The sequence below is a fragment of the Ranitomeya variabilis genome, chromosome 3, assembly GCF_051348905.1.
Source record: "Ranitomeya variabilis isolate aRanVar5 chromosome 3, aRanVar5.hap1, whole genome shotgun sequence".
Taxonomy (NCBI): domain Eukaryota; kingdom Metazoa; phylum Chordata; class Amphibia; order Anura; family Dendrobatidae; genus Ranitomeya; species Ranitomeya variabilis.
The window spans coordinates 256,235,389-256,256,856 of record NC_135234.1 but is presented as its reverse complement, the minus strand read 5'-3'; the positions used below and the strand labels follow the sequence as shown (position 1 = coordinate 256,256,856).

Sequence of the window (21,468 nt, the reverse complement as noted above, 5' to 3'; positions counted from 1 at the left end):
ATTTATTAATGATTTTGTGTGGTATAACTATATGATTTAAGAGCATAAAAATTAAAAGTTTGAAATTTGCTACGTTTTCTAATTTATCAAATTTTCGTTATTTTCATAAATGCAAATCATATCAACCAAAATTTACCACTAACATGAAGTACAGCATGTCACAGAAAACAATCTCATAATTACGGAAATACGTTGAAGTGTTCTAGAGTTTAAGTACATCTTTTAAGTCCAGCTCTTTTGATGTATATATAAGTGAGCTTTTCCCTGAAGGTCTGTTAAATGTCAATGATTATTTACTAAATATCCTTTTTTTATCACTTTTTCAGTCTGGAGCAATCATGACAATCCTCGCCGTGGTCTGTACAAAAATGCCTGAAGCCAGACTTGCCATTATTTTCCTCCCTATGTTTACATTTACAGCAGGAAACGTATGTATAAAATCTCTGCTCCGTTTGATAGTCACAGGTACATACTCTGTTGCCATAGAATTTCCCTAGGAGACACAGCACTTGGGATACGTTCACAGGTTGCAAGTTTATATTGGTTGCATAGCTGGGGGGGGGCAGGGTACACTATTCATGGCCCCTTCCTAGGCTATGAATATCAGCCCGCAGCTGTCTGCATAGGTTGTGTAGCTGGGTGGGGGGCTCCCCCTGTTTTGATAGCCAGAAAAGGCTAAATATACAGCTGTGGGCTGATATTAATAGCCTGGGAAGATCCATGGGTATTAACCCCTTCCCAGGCTATAAACATCGGTCCCTAGTCGCTGGCTTTCCCTCTCTGGCGCAGAAAATGGGGGCCCACGCCAATTTCTTTTTATTGTTTTTCATAAATTAAACATATTGCGTTTAAGGCCGAGGTCACACTTGCAAGAAACTCGCACGGTCTCTCCCATCAATATCCGACACTGCCGCCGGCCCTCAGGACCGGAGCGTGCAGCTGCAGGTATTTCTATGCAGCCAAGCGCTCCGGTCCCGAGTGCTGACTGCAGTGTCAGATATTGAGGTGCTATCGAGTTTCTTGCAAGTGTGATCCCAGCCTAATGCAGATTTTGTGTGTGTGTGTGTGTGTTTTTATTTAGCTCTTTATGTACAATTTTTTTTATGTTTATTACTAAACATCGGGCTTGGTATTATCAATCTATCTATAGATAGATGGATAGATAGATCTATAGATAGATGGATAGATAGATCTATAGATAGATCTATCTATCTATCTGTGTGTGTAAACATTATACTTCAATGGAGTGTGTAAATGAAGAGGTTGGACAAGAAATGACATCACCGTTCTTTTTTTTTTTGTTGTTAAATAATAGATCTTTCTTTAGCTTACAAAGACGCTGTAAATCCGCATGGAAAAAATGCATGAAATTCCGCATCAAATCCGCGCGGATTTTTACCTGCGTTTACCTGCCAAGAGATGCACAATCTGCGCAGAAAATTCCACAGGCAAATCTGCAACGTGTGCACATACACTAAAACTGCAACTCCAAAAAGGAAAGTTGTGGAATTATGAAAATCACAGGATCCATGGACATGTTAGTGATATGCAAATGATAATGACATCGGAAAAAAATCAAAACATCTTTATTTCTTTAGTAAGGCGTATGAGTGCAATGCGCATAAATATCATGTACCGTACTTTACACCTTGGCTTGCTATGAGTGAGGTTATTAAGGGTTGACTGAGGAATGTTCTGCCATGGTGAATACACATGGGCATGCAACTCATCAAGATCCGCTGTTAGCAGCTCCCTTTGTAAATGCTACGCAATGATATCTCAGATGTGCTTGATAGGAAATAGAGTCCAGAACTATTTATGCCAGGAGGGCTGATTCCATTAGCTATTATTCTGTACTGCAAGTGAAATTAGACTTCACATACCAAATCTAAAGCATCAAACCGTGTCAACTCAAACCATCAGAATGTGTTTACACAACATCAGGTTATGAGCCAAACGTCCAGCTACAGTTGTTATATTGACCTCATGCCAACCCTCTCCATGGCTTTCATGGTCCAGAGCAAGATGGCAATGGAGGCTTGAATGGTCCCGCTTTTGTCTTGAATGCAATGATGGCCAAAGATTGCTCTGGTGACCATGTGGGCAACTCCATGAAGAGTCGTTCACATGAGGGACCTCCACACTTGTCCTTCTTCCAGTATGATGTGGAGTCTCATAATGTATGATGGCTGAACCCCTCTTGCCTTCATTCCAGGCACACTAATAGCTAGACATTACATTGATTTGGTCGTGGAACCAGTGGTACATCCATTTCTCCAAAGTGTCTTAGAAGTATTTTTTCAACACAACACCAGACCACATGTTGCTTGTGCTGCTCTGAGCAGCTGGTGAAGCCTAAACGTGTTATAATGACCTGCAACAACTCTATAATTGTCTCCTATTGAGCACATCTGGGACATGATTGGTCAGCAATTGCTAAGGGAGCTGCCAGCTGTAGATCTTGCTGATTTTCTGCAGAAGTGCATTTAGAATGGTAGAACATTCCTCAGACAACAATTAATAATCATATTGATAGTATGTCAAGGCATGTAAGTGTGTGAATTTCTGCATGCGGCGCTCATACTCTATACTGGATACATTTATTTTTTCATCATCTGCATATAATTAACATCTCTGTAGGTCTAGTAATTTCTATAATTCCATGACTTTTCCTTTTTGGTTTGTAATTTCAGAGTTGAGGTGTATATATAAATTGTAACCATTGTGCTCCTGTTAATTAGCTAATGCACATGAATTACAATTATTCACACAATAAGTGCATCATCTTTGCCTCATACAGTATTTATTGTTTTTTTGCATAGGCTCTCAAGTTTATCCTTGCTTTGGATTCCATGGGTTTGATACTGGGCTGGAAGTTTTTCGATCATGCAGCTCATCTTGGAGGAGCTCTTTTTGGAATGTAAGTTTTCTGACCTCTTTTCTAAGTGGTAAGGTTTCTCCTTGTGGAGAGTGACATGCCAGGTCTGGCACGCCAATATGAGGAGACTTTTAAACGTCTTGCATGTTCCTCTGGGAAATTAAATATGCAAATTTATCTCTTCGGAGGAAGAGGACTTGAACCACCTATTGGAAGTAGCAATTCTACAAGTCATTATCAACCCTTTAACGAGCCTTTCAATATGACTCCACAAGAAGAAAACTTACCACTTAGATCAAAGTCTTAGCCTCTAACCCAGCCAAATCAGCTCTCATACTTTGTAATGACGAGGGGCATTACCGTGAAACACTGTCTGCAAAATGGAGATTCTGATTTGGCTTTTATCCCAAGTCATATTGCAAAGCTTTTCAAAGGGTTGATGTAACAAATGGAAACGAGGGCACAGATGATGAAGTTCACATTCGTTTTTATTATAATTTAACGTGGAACCTTGGGGCCACGGTCCGGGGGGCTCCGAAGGGGGCATGACTACATGAGCCCCAGACACCCGTGGTAAGACCCCTCGAACAGGGTCAGAATGGGATGCCTGGGCGACACGGGTGCTACCTCCAGTTAGACCTCGGACTCATGGTAGCTGACTCAGCGGGACAGACGGACAAGCAGGGTTAGCGGGTGACGTAGAGCTAACCGGTGGGTACCAGGGGTACGGGTAGAAGCTGGTTCAGGTAACTGGATGGGGGGACGAGACGGAACTGGAATAGGCAGATTGGAGATCGTCCAGGAAAGCCAGGTAATGGGTAGCAGATAGTCTATGGAGACAAACAGTGTAAGCGGAGCACTGGCAGAGAACTTCAAAAACAGAAGCACATGCTAGCAGGAACCGGAAGTTAGCAACTGAGGATACTTGTTGCTCCGGCACCCTCTCTATGGTGGAGGGGCTAGAAATTGTGATCATTAACATGCCATTGGTCAGAAGCACTTTTTGGAAAATGTGCACTGTCTCTTTAAGAGACCGGGAGCGAGCGCGCAACCTAAGCACACAGCCCGAGGACCTGCTGGCTGCATGCCAGGAAGCAGAGGAGCAAGGGGAAGCAGAGGCCCTGTCAAGACAGCGTGGAACCGGCACAGAGCGCGAGTCGCGACGGGGACCCCGCGAAGGTACAGGGACCGGACCGGGTGTAACAGTTGATAATGACTGTTAGGATTGCTACTTCCAATAGGAGGCACTAGAGTTCAAGTCCTCTTCTTCTCTGAAAAGACAATTTGAATTTCTGATTTATTTTTGATATACCGTATTTTTCGGATTATAAGATGCACTATTATTTCCCCCAAATGACATGGCCTTGGAATAAGCGCAGGACTCAAGTGAGCAATGAAAACTGCGAAATGATGATGATGGAGGCGGAGGAGGGGGGGATCGCTTGTGATTTTACAGGACTGGTAATTTCTCAGGAGATGACAGGGAGGGGGAGGAAGGTGATGAGAAGTTAACTGCTGTATAGAAATTATTGGGCTGGGGGACATGTAGCTGCAATCTCATGAGTTAACTCTTCAGCCTAGAATCTAACTACCGAACATACTGTCCAGGTTCTGATGGTTAATATTCTCGGCAAGAAGCTGTTCACTATGTAAGATAAAATCTCTCACAGCAGAAGAATATTGCTATTAAATGAACATATAACTTGAACTAATAGTATTATGTTTTTGTTTTGTACATTATTTCCACTGCAGCTGGTATGCCTTGTATGGCCATGAGCTTATCTGGAAAAAGAGGGAACCCTTAGTAAAGATTTGGCATCAGTTCCGGAGTAACCCCCCAAGAAGTGGAGGATCTTGACATCAGAGCAACAGTTATCTTAACGCTGGCAGCAAGACTTTATTACTAAATTAATTTGGACACTCTTATATATACATACATTTTGATTATTGCCTAGTAAATGTTTGTGACTTGTTTTCTCGAGAAATCTCATTCAAAGTCTGAAAAATTAAATACAAGACCTATATTTTTTGGAGAGAACGAATATTTTTGGAAGAATATTACATTTTTTATGTGCCATAAAATGCAACATTTTTAAGTCACATTTGGAAAACAAATTTAGGTTTGAGCGTGAGATTATAAAAGCAGTGTGGTATTTTCATGTTGAACTCTCAAAGGTGCTGTCTGGTTTTTCAGCTGAGGCTACTTTCACACTAGCGTCGGTACGGGGCCGTCACAATGCGTCGGCCCGACATACCGACGCACGTTGTGAAAGAAATGTACAACGGGGGCAGCAGATGCAGTTTTTCAACGCATCCGCTGCCCCATTGTAATGTCCGGGGAGGAGGTGGCGGAGTTCCGGCCGCGCATGTGCGGTCGGAAATGGCGGACACGACGCACAAAAAAACGTTAAATTTAACTTTTTTTTGTGCCGACGGTCTGCCAAAACACGACGCATTCATCGCACGACGGATGCGACGTGTGGCCATACGTCGCAATGCGTCGCTAATGCAAGTCTATGGAGAAAAAACGCATCCTGCGGGCAACTTTGCAGGATGCGTTTTTTCTCCAAAACGACGCATTGTGACGTACGGCGCACAACGCAAATGTGAAAGTAGCCTAAGACTCATTTATTAGGGCCTTACTTACACATTCTTGATTCTATATGTATTTAAAACTGAAGAAATACATTTCACTGCACATACAGTGGTGAACAAAAATCTGCATTTTTTAAAGTGTGCTTATGTCTGTCTTGTTGTTGTGATGATATTTTCCTGGTGATGAATTGAAAATGCATGAAGTTGTCATCATGCAGGACCTTAATTTTACCAAAATTCTTTGAAATATAGATATGATCATTTAATTAAAAAAAACTGACTGCCACAAGTTTTTCATATACTATTTTTTCTCTTCGCCACGACAGCACCCACTTGAGAGAGGGGATCCGCCCCTTAGGAACAGGAAACCCTATGGAGAGAATAAAAGGGGCGGTCCCCCTCGCTCCCACAGTTGGTTTCCTGTTCCTAAGGGAACCCATGGAGAAGAGGATACCTAGCCTGGATGCCGCCTGTGCGGTTTGCCTGTGAGGACGGCAGGGGCTCCAGTGCTGGAAGCAGCGTCGGGGGTCCTGGTGTCAGTTTCCCCCCTCTGCTGGCAGGCTCCGTGAGGCCAGGACAGGAGGTCGCATGGGTCACGGGCAGGAGGACGCATCAGCGGTCCTGCAGCAAGTAATTATGCTCCGGAGCGCAACGCCGCGGCAAGCTATATGCGCAGGTGTGTAAACTGCCATTGAGCTTCCCTGGAGGTGAGGTGCGTCCAGGGTGAGCACAGGGCGGAGATGACGCCGGGCAGTGCGCACGAAATCCAAGATGGCCGCGACCCGGAAGTGGTGAGGACTTCCGGGTTCAACAGGAAGAAGATGGCGGCGCCCAGCATTAAAGGACGCCGGCGCTGATTCCTCGGCGTCCAAGCATGGCGACGCCACCTCGGGACTCAGCGGTGCCTTCAGAGGACACAGCTAATTTTCCTCACAGCAGCGCAAGCAGCGGACGAAAATCCTCCACAAAGAGCGCAAAAGAGAAGAGATCTAACCGATCTTCATCTCGGCCTGTGCCTGCATCTCCTCCTCTACGGCCGGTACCTTGACCATCTGCTTCACTGGGGTGAGTGTGTACCCTCCCTATTAAGCTAATTATGGCCCCTCTTATTTATATAACATAGGCAAAAAGATCGGAAAAATCAAAGCACATACAATGTGCCTTATGTACCCAGCCCCTCCCGGATAATTATACAAAGAAAATGTGTTATGTCTGTATTGAGAAAACGGTACGGGAGGAAGCCTCTATAAGATCTGATGACATCAGACAGATGATTAGAGATGGGTTACGGGCTTTCCATAGTTCAGAAAGCATTCCTGAATCTAGGAGCAGAATGTGTAATTCGCCAAGGTCAGTCCATTCTTCTGATAAAGATGATACGGATGCCTCCCTGGAAGATATTTCCTCAGAAGGGGAGCAAGATATGTGTTTTCCTACAGAGAGCATAGATAATCTGGTGAAGGCTGTATGTAACACCATGGGTATTAAAAGCAGTAAAGATCCTAAAACACCACAGGATATTATGTTTGCAGGATTATCAGAGAAGAAGAGGCCTACCTGTTGTGGATTCTGTTTGTGGGCTCCCTCTGGTGGTTACTGCTGGTACTGGGTGACTTTGGTGGGTTGCGGCCTTTTGGTTTCCACCTGTCCATCAGAGGCTGGGTGTTTCCTATTTTACCTGGCCTTTCTGTCATTCCCTTGCCGGCTATCAATGTATTCAGATGTGCTCTGTTTGGTTCCTGCCTACCTGCTCCCAGATCTTTCAGGATAAGCTAAGTGCTGATTTTCAGTTGTTTGGTTTTTTGTCCAGCTTGCTTATTATGTCTCTATGCTAGCTGGTAGCTCTAGTGGACTGAGGTTCTCCCCATGTGCCATGAGTTGGCACATGGGTTCTTGTAATCTCAGGATGTTTTTTTTGATTAGGGTTTTTTGCTGACCGCTCAGACCCCTTTTGTATCGTTCTGCTTTCTAGTTTACAGCGGGCCTCAATTTGCTAAACCTATATATATCATCTCTATGTGTGTGCCTTCCTCTTATTTCACCGTCAATACATGTGGGGGGCAACTATACCTTTTGGGGTTCATCCCTCTGGAGGCAAGTGAGGTCTTTATTTTCTCTGCAGTACTAGTTAGCTCTTAGGCTGGTGCGTGGCGTCTAGAACCAACGTAGGCACGCTCCCTGGCTATCTCTAGTTGCGTTTGTCAGGCGTAGGGCAGCGGTCAGCCCAGGTTCCATCACCCTAGAGCTCGTCCGTTATTTATTTGTACCTTGCTTGTCCTGTGCTATCCCTAGCCATTGGGGATTCATGACAGTATAGCCGGCCCACAAAGTGTTAATTGTTTGGGCTGAAGCAGGAGAAAAAGAAGTGTTTAAGGGAAATTTTTATTTTTTTTTCCCTTCAGAGTTTTGCTGCCTAGCCCTTAATTGCTGCCTAGCTGCTTCTTACCTCCTCTTAACCCTTGAATGGCTCTGATCTTAGCTGTTTAACATGGATGTCCAGAGTTTGACTTCCAGCCTGAGTAATCTCGCGGCAAAAGTTCAAAACATACAGGATTTTGTTGTTCACACTCCCATGTCTGAACCTAGAATTCCTATTCCAGAGTTCTTCTCTGGAGATAGATCTACCTTCCTGAATTTCAGGAACAATTGTAAATTGTTTCTTTCTTTAAAATCTCGCTCCTCTGGAGACCCTGCTCAACAGGTCAGGATTGTAATATCTTTCCTGCGGGGCGACCCTCAGAATTGGGCATTTGCATTGGCACCAGGGGATCCTGCATTGCTCAGTGTGGATGCGTTTTTTCTGGCATTGGGATTGCTCTATGAGGAACCCAACCTGGAGATTCAGGCTGAAAAGGCTTTGTTAGCCCTCTCTCAGGGGCATGATGAAGCGGAAATATATTGTCAAAAATTTCGGAAATGGTCGGTGCTTACTCAGTGGAATGAGTGCGCCCTGGCTGCAAACTTCAGAAATGGTCTTTCTGAGGCCATTAAGGATATTATGGTGGGGTTCCCTACGCCTACAGGTCTGAATGAGTCTATGGCTATGGCCATTCAGATTGATCGGCGTTTACGGGAGCGCAAACCCGTGCACCAGTTGGCGGTGTCTTCTGAACAGGCACCTGAGACTATGCAATGTGATAGAATTCAGTCCAGAAGTGAACGGCAAAATTATAGGCGGAAAAATGGATTGTGTTTTTATTGTGGTGATTCAGCTCATGTTATATCAGCATGCTCTAAACGCACAAAAAAGCTTGATAAATCTTTTGCCATTGGTACTCTGCAGCCTAAGTTCATTTTGTCTGTGACTCTGATTTTTTCACTGTCTTCCATTTCCGTTGATGCCTATGTGGATCCGGGCGCTGCCCTGAGTCTTATGGATTGGTCATTTGCTAAACGCTGCGGTTTTAGTCTGGAGCCTCTGGAAGTTCCTATTCCTCTGAAGGGAATTGACTCTACACCATTGGCTATGAATAAACCGCAGTATTGGACACAAGTGACCATGCGCATGACTCCCGTTCATCAGGAGGTGATTCGCTTCCTTGTACTGTATAATTTACATGATGTACTAGTGCTGGGTCTGCCATGGTTACAAACTCATAATCCTGTCCTGGAGTGGAAAACAATGTCTGTGTTAAGCTAGGGATGTCAGGGGGTTCATGATGATGCACCTCCGATTTCAATCGCTTCATCTACTCCTTCTGAGATCCCTGAGTTTTTGTCTGACTATAGGGATGTTTTTGAGGAGCCTAAGCTCAATTCGCTCCCTCCTCATAGAGATTGTGACTGTGCTATAGAATTGATTCCTGGCAGTAAGGGTACCGTCACACAGTGCAATTTTGATCGCTACAACGGCACGATTTGTGACGTTCCAGCGATGCATTTACGATATCGCTGTGTCTGACACGCTACTGCGATCCGGATCCCCGCTGAGAATCGTACGTCGTAGCAGATCGTTTGAAACTTTCTTTCGTCGTCTAGTGTCCCGCTGTGGCGGCATGATTGCATTGTGTGACACAGGTTGTATACGATGTGCGCACAGTAACCAACGGCTTCTACATCGCAAATACGTCATGAAATTATCGCTCCAGCGCTGTGTATTGCAACGTGTGACCGCAGTATACGACGCTGGAGCGATACTTATACGACGCTGCAACGTCACGAATCGTGCCGTCGTAGCGATGAAAATGGCACTGTGTGACGGTACCCTAAGTTCCCTAAGGGTCGTTTATTTAATCTGTCACTGCCAGAGCATACTGCTATGCGGAATTATATTAAGGAGTCCTTGGAAAAGGGACATATTCGTCCATCTTCGTCCCCTCTGGGAGCAGGTTTTTTTTTCGTGGCAAAAAAAGATGGTTCCCTGAGGCCTTGTATAGATTATCGCCTTCTGAATAAGATTACAGTCAAATATCAGTATCCATTGCCATTATTGACTGATTTGTTTGCTCGCATTAAGGGGGCTAGGTGGTTCACTAAAGGTACCGTCACACTAAGCAACGTCGCCAGCGATCTGTGACGTTGCAGCGTCCTAGGGAGCGAGATCGCTGTATTTGACACGCAGCAGCGATCAGAATCCCGCTGTGAAATTGCTGGTCGCTGCTAGAAGGTCTGCACATTATTTGGTCGCTAGGTCGCAGTGTATCGCCGTGTTTGACGGCAAAAGCAACCATACCAGCGATATTTTACACTGGTAACCAGGGTAAACATCGGGTTACTAAGCGCAGGGCCGCGCTTAGTAACCCGATGTTTACCCTGGTTACCAGCGTAAAATGTAAAAAAAAAAAAACAGTACATACTCACATGCTTCCCCCGGCGTCCGCTTCCCACACTGACTGAGCGCCGCAAATTGAAAGTGAAAGCACAGCACAGCGGTGATGTCACCGCTGTGCCCTGCTACTGCCGGCGCTCAGTCATTACAGGAAGCGGACGCCGGGGGACGCATGTAAGTATGTACTTACATTTTACGCTGGTAACCAGGGTAAACATCGGGTTACTAAGCGCGGCCCTGCGCTTAGCAACCCGATGTTTACCCTGGTTACCCAGGGACCTCGGCATCGTTGGTCGCTGGAGAGCGGTCTGTGTGACAGCTCTCCAGCGACCACACAGCGACGCTGCAGCGATCGGCATTGCTGTCGCTATCGCTGCAGCGTCGCTTAGTGTGACGGTACCCTTAGATAGATCTTCGCGGTGCGTATAATCTGGTGCGGATAAAACAGGGTGATGAGTGGAAAACCGCATTTAATACGCCTGAGGGCCATTTTGAGTATTTGGTAATGCCTTTTGGACTGTCCAATGCTCCGTCAGTCTTTCAGTCCTTTATGCACAATATTTTCCGTGAATATCTGGATAAGTTTATGATTGTGTATTTGGATGATATTTTGGTGTTTTCTGATGACTGGGAGTCTCATGTTCTACAGGTCAGGAAGGTGTTTCAGGTTCTGCGGGCCAATTCTCTGTTTGTGAAGGGCTCAAAGTGTCTCTTCGGAGTCCAGAAGATTTCTTTTTTGGGGTACATTTTTTCTCCTTCTACTATTGAGATGGATCCCGTCAAGGTTCAGGCAATTTGTGACTGGACACAACCTACATCTGTTAAGAGCCTACAGAAGTTCTTGGGGTTTGCTAATTTTTATCGTCGGTTCATTGCTAATTTTTCCAGTATTGTTAAACCTTTGACTGATTTGACTAAAAAGGGTGCTGATGTTGCTGATTGGTCTCCTGCGGCTGTGGGGGCCTTTCAGGAACTTAAGCGCCGGTTTTCTTCTGCTCCTGTGTTGTGTCAACCTGATGTTTCACTTCCTTTCCAGGTTGAGGTTGATGCTTCCGAGATTGGAGCGGGGGCGGTTTTGTCACAGAGAAGTTCTAATGGCTCGGTGATGAAGCCATGTGCATTCTTCTCTAGAAAATTCTCGCCCGCCGAGCGCAATTATGATGTGGGTAATCGGGAGCTTTTGGCCATGAAGTGGGCATTTGAGGAGTGGCGTCATTGGCTTGAGGGTGCTAAACATCGTGTGGTGGTCTTGACTGATCACAAGAATCTCATTTACCTTGAGTCTGCCAGGCGTTTGAATCCTAGACAGGCTCGTTGGTCGTTGTTTTTTTCTCGTTTCAATTTCGTGGTTTCATACCTGCCAGGTTCAAAGAATGTGAAGGCAGATGCTCTTTCCAGGAGTTTTGTGCCTGACTCTCCTGGAGACTCTGGGCCTACTGGTATCCTTAGGGATGGGGTAATATTGTCCGCCGTATCCCCAGACTTGCGACGTGCATTGCAGGAGTTTCAGGTGGATAAACCGGATCGTTGTCCACCAGAAAGACTGTTTGTTCCGGATGATTGGACCAGTAGAGTCATCTCCGAGGTCCATTCTTCTGTGTTGGCTGGTCATCCTGGAATATTTGGTACTAGAGACTTGGTGGCCAGGTCTTTTTGGTGGCCTTCCTTGTCTAGGGATGTGCGTACCTTTGTGCAGTCTTGTGAAGTATGTGCTCGAGCTAAGCCTTGCTGTTCTCGGGCCAGTGGGTTGTTGTTATCCTTGCCCATCCCGAAGAGGCCTTGGACGCACATTTCCATGGATTTTATTTCTGATCTCCCGGTTTCACAGAAAATGTCCGTTATCTGGGTTGTGTGTGACCGCTTTTCTAAGATGGTTCATTTGGTGCCCTTGCCTAAGTTGCCTTCCTCCTCTGAGTTGGTCCCTTTATTTTTTCAGAACGTGGTTCGTTTGCATGGGATTCCGGAGAATATCGTTTCTGACAGGGGATCCCAGTTTGTGTCTAGATTTTGGCGGACGTTTTGTGCCAAGATGGGCATTGATTTGTCTTTCTCGTCTGCATTCCATCCTCAGACGAATGGCCAGACGGAGCGAACTAATCAGACCTTGGAAACTTATTTGAGGTGTTTTGTTTCTGCTGATCAAGATGACTGGGTTGCTTTTTTGCCACTGGCCGAATTTGCTCTTAATAATCGGGCTAGTTCTGCCACGTTGGTCTCTCCTTTTTTTTGTAATTCGGGGTTTCATCCTCGTTTTTCCTCTGGTCAGGTGGAGTCTTCGGATTGTCCTGGAGTGGACGTGGTGGTGGACAGGCTACATCAGATTTGGAATCAGGTGGTGGACAATTTGAAGTTATCTCAGGAGAAGACTCAGCAGTTTGCTAATCGCCGTCGCCGCGTGGGTCCCCGACTTCTTGTTGGGGATTTGGTGTGGTTGTCTTCTCGTTTTGTCCCTATGAAGGTCTCTTCTCCTAAGTTCAAGCCTCGGTTCATCGGTCCTTATAGGATCTCGGAGATTCTTAACCCTGTATCTTTTCGTTTGGATCTCCCAGCATCGTTTGCTATTCATAATGTGTTCCATCGGTCGTTGTTGCGGAGGTATGAGGTGCCCGTTGTTCCTTCGGTTGAGCCTCCTGCTCCGGTGCTGGTGGAGGGAGAATTGGAGTATGTTGTTGAGAAGATCTTGGATTCTCGTGTTTCCAGACGCAAACTCCAGTATTTGGTTAAGTGGAAGGGTTATGGTCAGGAGGATAATTCCTGGGTGGTCGCCTCCGATGTTCATGCGACTGATTTGGTCCGCGCCTTCCATAGAGCTCACCCTGATCGCCCTGGGGGTTCTCGTGAGGGTTCGGTGACCCCTCCTCAAGGGGGGGGTACTGTTGTGGATTCTGTTTGTGGGCTCCCTCTGGTGGTTACTGCTGGTACTGGGTGACTTTGGTGGGTTGCGGCCTTTTGGTTTCCACCTGTCCATCAGAGGCTGGGTGTTTCCTATTTTACCTGGCCTTTCTGTCATTCCCTTGCCGGCTATCAATGTATTCAGATGTGCTCTGTTTGGTTCCTGCCTACCTGCTCCCAGATCTTTCAGGATAAGCTAAGTGCTGATTTTCAGTTGTTTGGTTTTTTGTCCAGCTTGCTTATTATGTCTCTATGCTAGCTGGTAGCTCTAGTGGACTGAGGTTCTCCCCATGTGCCATGAGTTGGCACATGGGTTCTTGTAATCTCAGGATGGTTTTTTTGATTAGGGTTTTTTGCTGACCGCTCAGACCCCTTTTGTATCGTTCTGCTTTCTAGTTTACAGCGGGCCTCAATTTGCTAAACCTATATATATCATCTCTATGTGTGTGCCTTCCTCTTATTTCACCGTCAATACATGTGGGGGGCAACTATACCTTTTGGGGTTCATCCCTCTGGAGGCAAGTGAGGTCTTTATTTTCTCTGCAGTACTAGTTAGCTCTTAGGCTGGTGCGTGGCGTCTAGAACCAACGTAGGCACGCTCCCTGGCTATCTCTAGTTGCGTTTGTCAGGCGTAGGGCAGCGGTCAGCCCAGGTTCCATCACCCTAGAGCTCGTCCGTTATTTATTTGTACCTTGCTTGTCCTGTGCTATCCCTAGCCATTGGGGATTCATGACACCTACCTTTCCCCTAATAACTCCAATCAAAGATTTAATTACTAAAGAATGGGAGAGCCAGGGGCAGAAAGGGTTACCGTCTTCATCAAAAAGACGTTATCCCTTTAAGGATGAAGACATGTCTATCTGGGCCAAAGCCCCAAAGGTTGACGCAGCGGTTGCATCCACGTCTAAAAAATCCTTGCTCCCTGTAGAAGATTCCGGTTCCTTACAAGACCCACTGGATCGTAAGGCCGATACTTTGTTAAAACGGGCATGGGAATCATGTTCTGGGGCATTTAGACCGGCTATATCAGCTACATGCACTGCAAGGTCCATGTTAGTCTGGCTTAATGACCTGGAAGAGGGTTTAAAAGGAGGACTATCCAGAGAAAAATTGATCGCTTCCCTACCCCTAATCAGAGGCGCTACAGCATTTTTAGCGGACTCATCTGCTGACTCGATTAGATTGGCGGCCAAATCAGCAGGCCTAACTAACGCGGCTCGTCGGGCCCTGTGGCTAAAAGGCTGGAAGGGGGACGCCCAAACAAAATCAAAATTATGTGGCCTTCCATGCCAGGGTGAGTACCTTTTTGGTACAAAGTTAGATGACTAACTAAAGCGGGCGAAAGGAAAAAGGGGTTCCCTAATAACTATTTTCCATCTTAATAGGAGAGCCTTCCGGAAGCCCATCTTTAATAAGAGAAGGGATTTCAAAAACCAAGACCACTGGGCAAATAAAGATAACAAACAAAGAGGCTCCTTTTTCGGAAAATGACCATTTAAAAGGGAAGATAAACCGCGTTAATACAGATCCACCAGTGGGTGGTAGACTATCTCATTTCGCCCCACAGTGGCGTGCTGTAACCTCCAACCCTTGGGCTACTAGCCTCGTAACCTCAGGCTTAAAATTAAGATTTACCCGAGTCCCTCCGGACTCATTCCTATTGACTTCTGTGAAGTCTCAATCTCAACAACAGTTTTTGGAACAGGAAATAATGAATCTCCTTTCCAAAAAGGTATTGGTGGAAGTCCCAGATCATCAGAGGGGGAAGGGGTTTTACTCCCCTTTATTTTTGATCCCAAAACCTGACGGATCATATAGAACTATAATAAATCTTAAAAAGCTAAACATCTTTCTAGAAAACCACACCTTCAAGATGGAATCGGTCAGGTCCGCGATTAAACTTTTATTTCCGGGATGCTTTATGGCAGTCCTCGACTTAAAAGATGCATACTATCATCTGCCAATTTATATCGAACACCAGCAGTATCTGCGTGTGGCGATAATGATTAATGGGCAAATACATCATTTTCAATACACGGCCATGCCCTTCGGACTGTCAATAGCTCCCAGAGTCTTTACTAAATTAATGTCAGAGGTGATGTTGTTTTTAAGATTAAAAGATACCCTTATAGTTCCATATCTAGATGACCTTCTGGTAGTTGGGAACTCCCCCTCACAATGTAGACAGCGCCTATCTAACACAATCTCATCCCTGCAGAAAATAGGATGGTTGATTAACTGGGAAAAATCCAGATTGTCTCCAACAACCCGTCAGACGTTCTTGGGTCTTATCCTAGACTCTGAGTGTCAGAGATGTTTTCTTCCAGAATCCAAACAGTCTATAATAATAAAAAAAAGTACAGTCGGTAATTAATAACCCTGTAATCTTCCTTAGAGATGGTATGTCCCTTTTAGGTTTTTTTACGTCGTGCATTCCGGCGGTTCCATGGGCTCAATTCCACACTAGGCGTTTACAGTATTTAATTTTACAGGAGGAGAGTAAATTTCAAAGCCATTTGGGTAGTCGTTTATACCTCCCATTAAACGTAATAGAGTCCCTCTATTGGTGGGTGGAGCTGGATCATCTAGTTGGGGGAGTCCCTTGGGTAATTAAACCTTCAAAGATAATTTTTACTGACGCCAGTCCTACTGGTTGGGGGGCACATCTAGGGGACCAGATAGTTCAAGGCCAGTGGTCTGTTAATGAGTCAGATGATTCGTCTAATGTAAGGGAACTAAAAGCAGTTTATTATGCCATATGTAAATTCCTTCCGCAGTTACACGGAACTCACACAAGAATACTATCAGACAACATGACTTCTGTGGCATATATAAACCATCAAGGGGGAACGAGATCAGGAGCACTCATGTCTATATCAAACGACATTCTTTCTTTAGCCGAAAAACATCTCCTTTCATTGTCCGCACTACACGTCAGAGGAGTGGACAACTCAAAGGCAGATTACCTCAGCCGTCACACTCTCCATCAGGGAGAGTGGGTACTCAGTCGGCGTGTCTTCATGATGATAGCCAAGAAGTAGGACACCCCCGACATAGACCTTTTTTCAACAAGAGACAACAGACAGGTCAAAAAGTTCGCTTCATTATTCCTCTCCGACAACCCCGATATCCTGGATGCTCTCCAAGTTCCATGGACATTCCGGCAAGCTTACGCCTTTCCTCCATTAATACTCCTTCCAACTGTGATCAGGAAGATAAGAGAAGACAAAGCGAACATAATCCTAATAGCACCATTCTGGCCCAAGAGACCATGGTTCTCCTGCCTCAGAGCCATGTCTGTCTCAGATCCGTGGATTCTTCTGGAGACTCAGGACCTTCTCTCTCAGGGTCCCTTCAACCACCCTCATGTGAAGGGCCTGCGGTTGACAGCCTGGTGTTTGAAAGGCAGCTATTAAAACTGAGGGGTTTTTCAGAGAGGTTGGTTGATACCCTTTTACTTAGTAGGAAGAGGTCTACAACAACCATATATGTAAAACTGTGGAGAAAATTTCTAACTTTCTACCCTACAGCTCTATCAGGAGAGATCCCTATTTCTGCTATTTTGGAATTTCTCCAGAAGGGTCGTGACTTAGGCTTATCAGTCAATACGCTAAGAGTACAGGTTTCAGCTCTAGGAGCCCTATATAGTCATAACATTGCGGGAGACAGATGGGTAGCACGGTTCATTTCAGCATGTCAAAGGGCAGAACCAATCCAAATTCCCCACATACCACCATGGGATCTTAATCTAGTCCTAGAGGCCCTAACGGGGGAACCATTCGAGCCGATACACTCGGCCCACATAAAGTTTGTTTCTCTTAAGACAGCCTTTCTTGTCGCTTTAGTATCAACCAGAAGAGTAAGCGATATTCAGGCATTATCGGTAGACCCTCCTTTTCTGTCAATATTCCAGGATAGGATTGTTTTAAAGACAGACCCTTCCTACTTACCTAAAGTAGGGACTAAATTCCACAGATCCCAAGAAATCTTCCTTCCTTCCTTCTATAGTAACCCCACAAATCAGGAAGAGGAAAGACACCATTCTTTGGATGTTAAAAGGGCCGGAATAGCTTACCTAGATAGAACTAGTCTCTGGAGGAAGAGCAGGGCTCTTTTTATTTCCTTTCAGGGCCATAACAAAGGTTCTGGTGTAATGAAGAACACGTTATCTCGGTGGATTCGGGATGCGATTTGCTTGGCCTATCTAGCGAAAGGAGAGAATCCTCCTGAGACTGTAAAAGCACACTCTACCCGGGCGATGTCTTCTTCCTGGGCTGAAAGAGCGGAGGTTCCAATAGAACTGATATGTAAGGCCGCAACCTGGTCTTCTCCTACTACTTTCTATACTCACTATAGATTGGATTTGTCTTCCTCATCTGACTTGTCCTTCGGTAGATCAGTTCTTAACACGGTGATCCCTCCCAAATGACTATCTCTGTAAGTCTCTCAAGTGGGTGCTGTCGTGGCGAAGAGAAAACACCGGATTACGTACCGGTAATGCTCTTTTATAGAGCCACGACAGCACCCCTTCACTTCCCTCCCTAATAATTATTCTTTCATAGATGCACTGATAAGGGTGAATGGTTCTTGTAGTTAGCTATACTTATGTTAACTAAAGATAAACGATGATATTGGATTGCCTACTAATACTGGTGGGCGGTTCCTCTCAATCTCTGTAACCCAACTGTGGGAGCGAGGGGGACCGCCCCTTTTATTCTCTCCATAGGGTTTCCTGTTCCTAAGGGGCGGATCCCCTCTCTCAAGTGGGTGCTGTCGTGGCTCTATAAAAGAGCATTACCGGTACGTAATCCGGTGTATCGATCACAACATAGACCGTAATTCATAGTTTACAATGCCGTACCATAGTATTTTGTAGCACAACCTCTTGCTTTATTTACTGCACCACACCGATGGGGCATTGAAGCCACTAGGGTATTCAAGACATCATGAGGGATCTTGCTCCATTTGCAAATCTGCAAACCATTCATCTATATTGCTATGGGTACAGGCCCCAACTTGTCGTCCTAACTCATCCCAAAGGTGCTCTGTAGGGTTTAAATCAGGTGATTCGCTTGCCCACTGCAACAGGCGAACATTTTTCTTTGCTAACCAATTGTTCACTAAAATGGATGTGTTCTTAGGATCATAATGGAATTTCCAGCCCCTACCTACTTTGGTTTTACCATGTGACAGCATTACATGCTCCAGTATATCCTTGTACATGGTAGCATTCATATTTCTGTCAATTCTTTGCAGAATGGCAATGGCAGATGCAGAAAAGCAGCCCCAAACCATGACATTGCCACCACCATGTTTCACTGTAGGTGTTTGGTACCTTACATCATTACGTTTTCCAATTGGGCGGTATATATAGTGTTTGCTTTCACTACCAAACAGATCAATCTTTTATTTATCCGAACCCAACACCTTAGACCAATCTGTCTCTTTTTTCATTTGGGTATTTTCTTTGGCAAACTTAAGTCAGACCTTCCTGTTATTTGCAGAGATGAAAGGCTTCTTGACTGGAACTCATGCATTCAACCCTATTGCTCCTAGCTGTCACACCACAGCTTGGCGACTCACTTTGACACCAGATTTCACACAAAATGAATGAAGAATAAGAACAGCCTTTTTCTGGACATCAGATTCTTAATAATAATGTGATCAACTTTGGAGGAAGTTTTCCATGGTCGTCCACTTCTAGGTTTGTCAGCTCTCCCATAACCTTCCTTTCCCTTCTTTATAATACGTGACACTTGATTCTGAGAGCAGTTTAATTCCATAGCTACCTCTTTTTGGCTTTTGCCTGACTTCACTCTCAGAATAATAAGCTTACTAACATCTGGTGATAAATTTGGTCTTAGTCTCTGCCATGTTTTAACCAAAAAACACACACACAGAAAAAATGTAGGCAAAACTACTGATGACAAAATGTGCAAAACACTTGGCGCAGCAAATGTTGAAAACGAACACATAAAGGGATTAAGCAACGGTCAAACACAATTTTCATCCTTATAGCTGACAACCATTAGCTTCTGGTTTACTAAAATTACTAGGAAAATGGCATCACAACAACCAGACAGAAGTAATCACACTTTTAAATAAAATGCAAACATTTTGGTTGCCACTGTGCAGTGGATGTGAAAAGTCTGCGCACACCATGATAATGATTTAAAACAAAATGAGTCAATTCAGAAACAAAATGAAGAAGTCTTTTTGAGGGGTGTTCAGAATTAGCCAATCACATTACGGAATCTGTCAGCAGGATTTCACTCACGAACTATTTACATGCGCATGTAGCGATTTCAAAGTCATGTCCAGCAATACCTTTTATATGGCCAGTCTGTTCCTCAGTTGATATAAAAATGGAACCAATATGCAAATGAGGCATACATTTAAAGTTGTGCATATTTATGCAAGTACACTATTTGTTCTTTATTTTTTATTTATTACACTTTAGTCAACAAAGTAGAAGAGACCACAGCAATCCACACAAATTCCAACAGCCTGATGATGGGTTTTGGGCCCAAAACAGATGATTGTCAGGGTGGCTTGTCTGATTTTGGACTGCCAATCATTTTGTTCTCCCTGAGATAAAGCCGCCGTCAACGATGCCTGGCAGCAGATTTTTCATTGAGAACATGAGTGCCCAGCAGATTAGGCATCATTTGGCTGGCAGGTACCTGTGTGTGTGTGTCCTTTTCGCCTTTGATCTCTGAATTAACGCCTCACTTAAGGAGGGCGGTCCAAATGACTTTTCACATTTCCATCCCACCCCTATAAACGTGGGTTACCAATAGGTTGTTATTTAAGTGAAAGGCTGCTGAAGGCCTCCGGTAGCTGCTATGTCAGTATTATAGTGAAGCTCAGTTACAGACTGGTCTCCAGAGGAGACCTTCATTTAACCCCATACCTATAACGTACTGGTAGATCATATGCCTGCTCCCTGACTTAGATGCAGGTTTGCACTCTGAGCACGCATCTTTACCTGCATATGATGGCTGATTTAATCAGCCATCATGTGCCTCTGATGTCTGCGGGTGGAGTGGAGCTCGGCCAAAAGCTATTAACCTGTTAAATCCTGTTGTCAATCTCTGTCGTTCCACGCTACTATCGGCACACCCGTGACTTGATCACGAGGTCCTGATGGGTTGCTATGACAGCTGGGGGTCTGCTGAAGATTTCTGTGCTTGTTATTGTGATTCACCTTGAAAGCCAGCACTTGATTTTAGCTATAAATAGCAGTGTTGATGCACTGCATTGTATAGCATAAGCGATTAGATGATCGCAACCTCAAGTTCCCTAATGGGTCTATTGAATACAGTAAAAAAAAAATTAAAAAAAAAAAGGAAAAGACACAAGTTCAAATAACCCACCTTTCGTCCCATTAAAAGTCCAATCTATCAAAATATAAAATAAATTAATCAGATCGGTAAACGGCATAATGAGAAAAAAAATAAACTTCAGAATTTACATTTTGGTTGTTGCATCATTGTAATAAAATATGATAACAGGTGATCAAAACATCGTATCTACCCCAAAATGGCATCAGTATAATGTCATCTCAGGGCGCAAAAAAACAAAACAGCATATGGCACTGTATCCTGAAAAATCAAAACGTTAGGGGTCTCAGAATATGGTGACACAAGAAAGTTTTTTTTTTTTTTTCCTCTATGAATTCCTGAATTTAATTTGACTTGAAAGAAAAAAAAAACTATGCATGTTTGGTATCTATGTAAACATATTGACCTGGATAATATTGCCAGGTTAGTTTTACTGTATAGGGAACACAGTAAATAAGCCCAAAAAACAATTGTGAAACGGCATCCATACTGATATTACCACCATGTGGTGACATATAGTGGTAGAAACCAGTCCTGCAGAACATATTATTACAGTACAGATATAGTGACTTACAGCTGGTGTTCATTCTGATGGAGCCGTTCACCTTTCCACCTGGCCCAGACTGAGATAACAACTTCTTCCAGCCATGACTTGCCTGCAGATATTACAACAAAGACACATTTGACTTCTCACTTTTCTTGCACTCTATTCCCAACTTGCACAGATTTCTCAATGTAACGCTGAGCCGCTGCCGTATGTGTCCCTATTACAGCACCTGCTGTTTGGCACAATAAATGTGCTCCTCTTACTGCCCCACATAGTAATATCCACCGCTGTGCCCCTTACATAATAATAATTCTCCTCTTGTGGCCTCTAAGTGGTAAAATTGCCATTCCCCCTTGAACATATTAATGCCCCATGCATGTGGCCTAGAAAATAGTGTCCACATTGCCTCTAGAAACCTATAATGCCCCCTATGCATCCATGATGG

General features: G+C 44.6%; 1 protein-coding gene and 1 long non-coding RNA gene across 6 annotated transcripts in view; both read left to right on the top strand.

Annotated features, from left to right (window-relative positions):
- The window catches only part of PARL (presenilin associated rhomboid like), an 85,092-nt gene extending 80,190 nt beyond the window's left edge, over positions 1-4,902 (top strand). For all 5 annotated transcript variants that reach the window (XM_077295412.1, XM_077295417.1, XM_077295416.1 and 2 more), the window contains 3 exons: positions 327-428; positions 2,823-2,920; positions 4,631-4,902. In XM_077295412.1, coding sequence (XP_077151527.1) covers positions 327-428; positions 2,823-2,920; positions 4,631-4,736 — 306 coding nt within the window. In that variant the 3' untranslated portion in view covers positions 4,737-4,902. The remainder of the gene's footprint in view (positions 1-326; positions 429-2,822; positions 2,921-4,630) is intronic.
- Positions 1-21,468, top strand: part of LOC143815803 (uncharacterized) — a 397,662-nt gene that overhangs the window by 335,259 nt on the left and 40,935 nt on the right. The gene's annotated exons all lie outside the window — the stretch shown is intronic.